The sequence below is a fragment of the Leopardus geoffroyi genome, chromosome C1 (assembly GCF_018350155.1).
Source record: "Leopardus geoffroyi isolate Oge1 chromosome C1, O.geoffroyi_Oge1_pat1.0, whole genome shotgun sequence".
Classification (NCBI taxonomy): domain Eukaryota; kingdom Metazoa; phylum Chordata; class Mammalia; order Carnivora; family Felidae; genus Leopardus; species Leopardus geoffroyi.
The window spans coordinates 63,523,224-63,532,785 of record NC_059328.1 but is presented as its reverse complement, the minus strand read 5'-3'; the positions used below and the strand labels follow the sequence as shown (position 1 = coordinate 63,532,785).

The 9,562-nt window shown below is 41.4% G+C and overlaps 1 protein-coding gene across 1 annotated transcript; it reads right to left on the bottom strand.

The window, feature by feature from the left end:
• Positions 1-881: 881 nt before the first annotated feature.
• LOC123598088 (proteasome activator complex subunit 1-like) lies at positions 882-1,907 on the bottom strand. The gene has a single exon (XM_045477893.1). The coding sequence runs from the start codon at positions 1,808-1,810 to the stop codon at positions 1,019-1,021; it is 792 nt and encodes a 263-aa protein (XP_045333849.1). The 5' UTR covers positions 1,811-1,907; the 3' UTR covers positions 882-1,018.
• Between the last annotated feature and the right edge of the window lie 7,655 nt (positions 1,908-9,562).

Here is a 9,562-nt window from a genome sequence, read left to right as displayed (position 1 = left end):
TCTTCCTTGGAGAAGTGTCTGTTCATGTCTTTTACCCATTTCTTCACTGGATTATTTGTTTTTTGGGTGTTGAGTTTGATAAGTTCTTTATAGATTTTGGATACTACCCCTTTATCTGATATGTCATTTGCAAATATCTTCTCCCATTCCGTCGGTTGCCTTGTAGTTTTGCTGGTTGTTTCCTTCGCTGTGCAGAAGTTTTTTTTTTGATGAGGTCTCAGTAGTTCATTTTTGCTTTTGTTTCCCTTGCCTCTGGCGATGTGTTGAGTAAGAAGTTGCTGCGGGCAAGATCAAAGAGGTTTGTGCCTGCTTTCTCCTCGAGGATTTTGATGGCTTCCTGTCTTACATTGGGGTCTTTCATCCATTTTGAGTTTGTTTTTGTGTATGGTGTATGAAAGTGATCCAGTTTTGTGTATGGTGTAATAAAGTGATCCAGTGATCCATGTCGCTGTCCAGTTTTCCCAGCACCACTTGCTGAAGGGACTGTCTTTATTCCATTGGATATTCTTTCCTGCTTTGTCAAAGATTAGTTGGCCATACGTTTGTGGGTCCATTTCTGGGTTCTCTATTCTGTTCCATTGATCTGAGTGTCTGTTCTTGTGTTAGTATTATACGTCTTGATGATTACAGCTTTGTAGTATAGCTTGAAGTCTGGGATTGTGATGCCTCCTGCTTTGGTTTTCTTTTTCAAGATTGCTTTGGCTATTCAGGGTCTTTTCTGGTTCCATACAAATTTTAGGATTATTTGTTCTAGCTCTGTGAAGAATGCTGGTGTTACTTTGATAGGGATTGCATTGAATATGTAGACTGCTTTGGGTAGTATCGACATTTTAACAGTATTTGTTCTTCCTATCCAAAATACAATTTTTTTTTTGAAGGGCAATGGTATGACTATTTATTGGGCCTGGGAGGCAGGGGAGGAAGAAACCTCAACAGGCTGAAGGTGGGGAAAGTCTGGAGTCCTGTGTAAAAGATAGGAAGGTCTCTGCTGGACCCATTACAGGATGAGAAGAGGCTCTCAATAAATCATTCCTTTTGTTTCTCCCCTCGGCTTCTTGAGCTTCTCGAAGTTCTTCAGGATGATGTCATATAACACAGCATAAGCATTGCGGATCTCCATGACCATCAACCTGATGTCCTGGTACTCTGCCTCATCCAGCTCATGCACCAGCTGTCGATAATCACCCACATGGGGCTGCTTGGCTGCTTTGGTCACAGCATCGCCCCGCTCAGAGAAATACTTGGAGATTTGCGTGTGGAAGCCTTCCAGCTTCGTGTGAAGGGCAGTCATCAGCTCAAACACCTTCTCCAGTACAGCCACTCCAAAATTGTTCCCATCTTCAATTCGAGGTATCTGAAGCTGTAACCAGGTGGTGATCAGGTTGAGCTGCTCAATGACATCCTTGATCTCAGGCTTTAGACGCTGAAGGAGGACTACGATCTTCTCATTGCAGTTCACTGGGCCACAGTCTGGCCCATTGAGGACTACGATCTTCTCATTGCAGTTCACTGGGCCACCTTTGTCTTCATCTTCCTCTTTCTTCTTTCCATCTTTGTCTTCCTTCTCCTGCTGCTTCTTCCGCTCCTCTTTCTCTTTCTCCTTGACTGGATCAGGCACTGGGATGTCCAATGGGGCCTTCAGATTGCTCAGGTTGGCTTCATTGGGAGCTGGCTCCTTTAAAAATGCATCCAACTCAGAAATCTTCTTGGGGAAGTAGCTCCCCAGCAGGTTTTCTGTCTTGGTACACAGGTCTTCACGGAACACATCCACCTTGGCTTGGGCTTCAGGCTGGACCCTGAGCGTGGCCATTGCTGGGGCGGGGGGCCTAGCGCCGCACGAGAAGCGGAGTGCGCACGGGGAGGGAAAAGCGAAAGCAAATGCTCGCCCCCACCACTGCCTTCCTCGGTATCGGGGAGTGGAGGTACTGGGGAAAATACAATTTTTTAATAATACAGATCTACTAATGACAAGAAGGAATATTTTTCTGGCGGGCAATATTTCACTTAATTGCAGTCATAGTTAATACTACCTGCCATCATATTTATTTCAAATGTTCATTTGTGAAAACAATCCTTAGCCTGTACGCTGTACAGAAACAGGCATGGCACTAGATATGGCCCAGAAAACAGCCACAGTTTGCTAGAGGCTACAGTGAGTCACCATTAACTACATGGGCTAATTTAGCTCCCCAAGGAGCAGTGGAAGGAACCTGCTATGGTCTGATTATTTATGCCACTCCTCCTCCAAATTCATATGTTGAAATCCTAACCCAAAGGTGACAGTATTAGTAGATGGGGCCTCTGGGAGGTGATTAGGTCATGAGGGTGCAGCCCTTGAGAATGGGATTAGTCCTCTTAAAACAGAACTCCCTAGTCCCTTCTGCCCTGTGAAGATACAAGAAGTCTGTGGCCTGGAAGAAGGGGACTCACCTAGCCATGCTGGTACCCTGATCTCAGACTTCCAGTTTCTAGAACTGTGAGAAATAAATTTCTGTTCTTTATAAGCTGTGCACTCTTTCGTATATTGGTATTTTAGTATATCCTGAATAGACCTGAATAGCCCAAGACAAACCAATCTGCATTTAGTCTAAGGACAAGCACTGTTTTGCTGGAAGCCCAGTACACTTAACTGTTAGCAGCCCATCTCCTCATTGTTCTAGGGTAGAGAGGGATTGAGGAAAAGGCTAAGATATATAGAAGGCAGCTGGTTTTGAAACTCGTCCTCGGATTTACCATATCTCATTGAATGAAAGACATACATTGAATGAAAGTTTTTCACATTTTAATATCTGAAATCAGGTTGGGCCTTACAATTTAATTGGCAAGGTTTTTTCTCTTTCTTAGTACAAATAAAACAACGGGGGGACTTATAATTGATGGCATCTTAGCTTCTATAAAACACGGCAACATTTCTTATTCAGAATGGCAATCCAGCTCCCTCCTGAGTTGCTTGACCTACGAGTAACTGCTTTTCTTACCAGAGTTTATATTCTACTTCCTTCTGTTGCCACAGAAATTGGCCCTTTTGGAAATGCCATTCCCAGTGAAGGCCTTGGGTGAACATCAAGAAGCTATCAATTTTGGATTACGTGGTGACTGGGTACGATAGGGCATGTTTAGGGGTGGATTTTACTGTAAAATTAGAGTTTACCTTTAAAAAATTAAAAATTCCTTTCCTTTCCAAATGATAGGGAGGAGAGAATTCTTGAACATGAGTGTACCCAGCATACGACCTCTCCCTTCTGGATTAACTTCCCTGGATGGGGAAAGTCAGCCTGCCTCCCAGGTTGCCACAGAACCCCAGTTCTCTGGACGACTCTCTCTCCAAATCTGACCCCAGGCGCCACCTGGTGTCCTCATCAAGCAGGCACAACAAACAGGCATCAGGTTGAAAGAAGCTTGAAGGATATGCCAAAGTTGGAACGTAATGAATAGAACCAGGAAGTCAGGCTCAGACCAGATGAGGTATTACAATATAAGTGTCTGCTTTACCACATGGAATATAAAGGACATATATGAGTGTGCATAATGTAACAGAACTGATTTTTAAAAAAAAAAAACAATAACAGTTACTGTGGAGAGGGCATCACATAAAAGTCAGATGTCCTTGGTGTTAATTTTGGTTTTGTCATTAATCAGCAGATTGTCTGTTACATGGCAGGCACTTTAGTAGGCACTTGGGCCTAGCTAAATGTTCCACATAGATCATTTCATTCAAACTTTATACTAACTTACGAGGTAGACATTATACTTTCATTAGGAAACTAAGTTCAAGGAGGTTAAATAATTCGCTCAAGGTCACACAGCTAATAAGTGGAGAAGCTGAAAAAAATATAAATTTTTACTTAGCATCATGCCTGCTACACAGCAGGCACTCATTTCTTCAATGAAAAAAAACCCCATATCTGCATGATGCCAGCGTCCCCCCTCATAACCACTACACATACTACCCTTGCTCCTGTGCCCTAAAGCAAGTTAGCCTAATGCTTAGGGTGTTTGCCTCTCCTTTCTATTACATGTGCAACATTCTGGGGAGCAGGAGCTAAAGCAGAACTCAGGAGGTTTAATACCATGGAAGACCCAATCCTTTAGGTCAAGGCGCATAAACGTAGAAGGAAAGAGAAAGGAAAGAGGAGAAAACCTGATCATTGGTGTGATCAAGGGCTAAAATCTACACTATTGGTAGTGAAAGCTTTTGCTCATAGGCAAGCATATGCTCATATCCTGAAATTGTTATAAAACTTTCTACCAATCGTGTGTGTGTGTGTGTGTGTGTGTGTGTGTGTGTGTGAGATCTCCTGGCCTCACCAAAAATCATATGACTTCCCGGTAAAAGTCAGGGTTCCCAGAGCTATTTCCACTACTCTGTGGCTATCTGAACTCTCCATCTTTGTATAAATGCCAAGAATTGTGTCACATCAGGGCAGCAATGGTCTCACCACTCCTGCAGCCCCCCTCCCAGCCATCAATCTCCCCAGCACCAATCACAGACAAGGCTTGAGCCAGCGATGAATCACAGACATAAGGGAAGAAAAATGTATAAACATATGGAGGAAATAAAACTCTCCCAGAAAGTGGCAGAATTTATTTTCACTCTCCAGGAGCTGTCCTCCAGACTTGCAAACCTCCACCTTCTTGAAAAAGCATCTGGAGGTTCAGAATTACTTTCATCTGGCAAACTCATGAACTGTGACTCCAATATTTTGTATCTATTTTCTTACTTAAAACTTTTGAGGGCACTATAGGAAGGGCATTTTCTCACATCTTTTACCATCTTCATTCTTGAGAAGTTTAGGATTAGTGTAGATGGATTCATAAAGAAAAAAATAATAATAATTTGAATCCTAGGAAAGCTTTGGAGCAAATGAGATCACATGAAAATTATGTGTAATCTGAAAAGTACTGTGTGTCAGGGTTCAATTACGGAAGCAGAGTACTGGGGTGCCTCGGTTGAGCGTCTGACTCTTGATTTCAGCTCAGGTCATAAGCCCACGGTCGTGGGATTGAGCCCCATGTTGGACTCTGCGCTGAATGTGGAGCCTGCTTGAGGTTCTATCTCTCTATCCCTCTGCCCCTCTTCCCCTCTCACACTCACACACACACTCTCTCTCTCTCCAAAATAAAAATAATTTAAAAAAGAAGAAAGCAGAGTACTTGTGAATATTATGGAAATAAAGGATTAGTAGAGGAATTAGATTTTATATGAAATATGGAAGGAGTTGGGGAAGTGAAGGTCTAGAAGAGGAAATAAGACAATAAGAGACATTATCATTAACCAATGTACCGAAAACTCTGGCACAGAGGGACAAGTTACTTCACCACTCCTAGCCTTGGTCCCCTCATCTGTAAAGGCAAGGAAGGGAGTATGTAGAACCTGTGCTCAAGTCCTGGATCTGCCACTTACTAGATGTATAGCTGTGGGCAACCTATTTCACCTCTCTATATCTCATATGTGCATTTGTAATATAAAGATAATAACAGCACTCATCCAATAGGGTTGTTGTGAGAATTAAATAAAATGATACTTAAAACAGTGCCTGAAATATGTAAGCATTCAATGAATGTAGCAATCTTTACCATCAGAGGAACATGGTGGCACTTGGAGCTCCTGGGTGGCTCAGCTGGTTAACTTTGGCTCAGGTCATGATCTCACGGTCTGTGGGTTTGAGCCCCACAGCAGGTTCTGTGCTGATAACTCAGAGCCTGGAGCCTGCTTTGGATTCTGTGTGTTTCTCTCTCTCTGCCCCTCCCCTGCTCATGCTCTGGCTGTCTGTTTCTCTGTCTCTTTCTCTCTCTCTCTCCCTCCTTCCCTCTCTCAAAAATGAATAAACACTAAAAAAAAATTTTTTTTTTAAAGGAGGAACATGGTGGCATTAAATGAGACATACATTAAACAGCTAGCTCATTAGCTGGAACATAACAGTGTTCAGTGAACACCAGCTATATGTTATGATGATTTAGGATTCAGAGTCAGAGACATTGTAAGGGCAATGTGGGAAACATTTAGAGCTTGGTAATGCCAGGACATGTTAGGGACAAGCAGTCTGGCTGAAGGATAGATTCTGAAGGGGACTGATGGGCAATGTGGCTAGAGACACATGTCAAGTCTAAAATAGGACTCACTTGGCTATCATATAAACAAGAGCATGCCTTGGATACTGACACAATGAAAAATGTGTGTTTTAAAGATTATCTGGCACAACCTATAGACTAGAATGGGAGAATGAGGGTGGGCAATGAGATCTACAGGGAGAAAGACTAATTAGGAAATTCTTACAATAAACAAAGGCAAACAGTAATTAGGACCTGGAGTATGACAGTCAGGAAGGAAATGAAGAGATGGAGTAAAGATATATCCTATGACAGAATAGACCATTGAAACTATTTGATATTGAGTAGAATGAAGAGGAGGGATCAAAGATAATTTTTAGGTTAAGGAAGTTAGAAAAAAAAAGTAGGCATTGATGGAAGATCATTTTTGATCAAGTACAAATGAACTATTTAGGTGACTATATGTAGTCCTGAGTTTAGGAGAAATGTCAGGGATGGAAATAGTGATCTGAGTTCATCTGGTGAGATATAAGAGTGGAAGACAAAATGCCCTCACTGCCAATCTCTCTTTGAAATGTGGAAAGAAGTCAAGAAAGAAAAATCAAAGGAGAATGAAAAAAAAACCCTAAATATAGTATTAGCAAATCATATTTAACAATGTATATGTGTGTGCACAAAGGTTAACAGATATAGATGGATAGAACATCATGATCAATAAAAATTTATTCAAGAATAGCTAAAATCAAAAAGACAAGAAATAACAAGTGTTGGCAAGGCTGTCAAGAAAAAGGAACCCTTGTGCGCTGTTGGTGGGAATGTAAACTGGTATAGCCACTGTGGAAAACAGTATGGAGGTCCTTTAAAATATTAAAAATAGAAATACCATAAGACCCAATAATTCCACTACTGGGTATTTATCCAAAGAAAACAAAAACACTTATTTGAAAAAAAAAAACATTTAGGCACCCCAATGTTTATTGAAGCATTATTTACAATGGCCAAGATATGGAAGCAGCCTAAGTGTTCACTGATTGATAAATGGATAAGGAAGATGTGGTATGCACGCGCGCACACACACACACACACACATATTCAAACAACAGAATATTATATAGTCATAAAAAAGGACAAGATTGGAGTGCTTGGGTGCTCGGTTAACTGTCCAACTCTTGGTTTTGGCTCGGGTCATGATCTCACAGTTTGTGGGAATGAACCCAGCATCAGACTCCCTGCTAATAGTATGGAGCCTGCTAGGGATTCTCTCTCTCCTCTCTCTCTGCCCCTTGAGTGCGAGGGGGGGCTTGATTTCATAAACTGTGAGATCATGACCTGAGCCGAAACCAAGAGTTGGACACTTAACCAACTGAGCCACCTAGACGCCCCTGAAAAACCAAAAGTTTTAAAAAATTTAGAATATATTGACCACGGGGTATTTGCGACTCTCACACAAAACACAAAAATCACAAACCAAAAATAAAAAGACAAACTAGGCAATGTACTTGCAATGCATATAACAACAAAAGTGTAGTGCCCATAATACTATAACACTAAAAGACTCACACAAATTGATAAGGAAAATGACAAGCCATTCAAATGAAAAATGAACAAAAAGTATGAACAAGCAGTGCTTAAAGAAACCCAATGGCCAATAATACTATGAAAAGCAGCCCGCATATGAACAGATGATGAGCAACTTCAGTGCAAATTCACTGTGGTTGGATCTGTACGTCAGCAGGACCAGATACAGTCACTGCTGTTTCCAGCGGACTTAAAGGTGAGCTGATGCTTCACCCTGCAATATCATTCTAGGTGTGGTCTTCAAGGGCATGGTATTGTCCCCTGAGGGCATTTGTAAATCTGACAACTGTCACCTGACTCCAAATTGCAAAACCTACCTTCACTCATAAAGATACAAGAAAATTAACAATTCCATCTTGAAAATATGAATGTAATTGGTTGTATCCCCTTAGCTATATATAAGGGGTGAGATTTCCTTCTGTCTTTGTAATCTCTTAGTGGATTATCTGTGATGTGCATCACATTCTGGTTTAATCTCATTCAACAATAAAACTGTTTTCCTTCTCTTAAAAAAAAAAGGCAGCTCAAACTCACTAGGAATCAGGAAAATTCAAATTAAAACCATAAGAAAACCATAAGAAAATTCAAATTAAAACCACTACATACCAATCAAATAAAAACAACAACAAAAAAATAAAATCCAACAATAGCAAATGTGGTGAGGTCATAAAGCAGTTGTAACTTTCATACGCTGTTGGTGGGAAAATGAACTGATATATCCACTTTGGAGAACAGTCTGTCATTGTCTAGGAAATGTGAAGAAGCATATACCCTACAGTCCAACAATCCCCTCCTTAGTTATATATACATACCCAAAAGAAACTTACATATGTGTACTCGAATGTTCATCACAGCACTGTTTTTAACAGCCAAAACTTTGAAACTACCCAAATATGTCTTAAGAGGAAAACAAACTTCAGCATCCTGCAACAATGTGAATGAATCTCCCAAACATAATTATGTAGTGAAGAATTAAACTTACCCAAGGACACATCTGGCCTTTGCCCTTGGCTAGTGGGAGTTGATCTTTAGGCTCCTGGAATTTCATATCGGGTATGTCTTTCTTTTCCTGGGGGCCCTGGTCATCAGACAATCTAGAGAAGCTGTATACTGGAGGTAAGCCATATGGGCAGTGAACCATGGAACCCTAGTAAAAATTCTGGATACCAAGGCTTGGGTGAGGTCTCCAGGCTGGCAATCCTTCATGAATATTGTCACACATTGTTGCTAAGAAAGTAACACTCTCCATGATGCTACAGGGAGAGGAAGACTGGGAGCCCCATGTCTAGTAGTTTCTTGGACTCTGCTGCATGCATTTTTCCTTGGCTGTTCTTAATCTGTATCCTTTCCCATTGGTAAAGCTCTAAATGTGACCATAGCAGCTCTCACTGAATTCAGTGAATCTTTTAGTGAATTACCAATGTGAGAGTAGTTCTGGGAGCTCCAGAACTCACAATTGGTGTCAGAAATGAGGGTGGTCTTATAGGCCACACCTCTTCCCCCAATTTTGCAATGATGTTCAGGGAAAGAAGCAAGTTACATACATACACATATACATTCAGTATAATATCCACTTACAAAAAAACACCCAAACACCGACTTTGGCTCAGGTCATGATCTCAAGTCTTGTGGGTTTGAGCCCCATGTCAGGCTCTGTGCTGACAGCTCAGAGCATGGAGCCAGCTTCAGATTCTGTGTCTCCCTCTCTCTCTCTCTGCCCCTCCCCCACTCACACTCTGTCTCTCTCTCTCTCAAAAATAAGTAATAAAACATCAAAAAAAATTTTTTTAAAAGCTCCCAAACAGGCAAAACAATGAAGGCCCTGCAAGTCTCTGTGCAGGATGTACACTGCACAATTTTAAGGAGCACTTTTCCTATCATAACCTTTGTAAACAGTGCCTCCCTAGATTTGTTCAAAGACACACTGCTCAAC

What these genes read in the sequence shown, in the direction of transcription:
- LOC123598088 (XM_045477893.1), bottom strand. Translation starts at nt 1,810, where the DNA reads ATGGCCACGCTCAGGGTCCAGCCTGAAGCCCAAGCCAAGGTGGATGTG.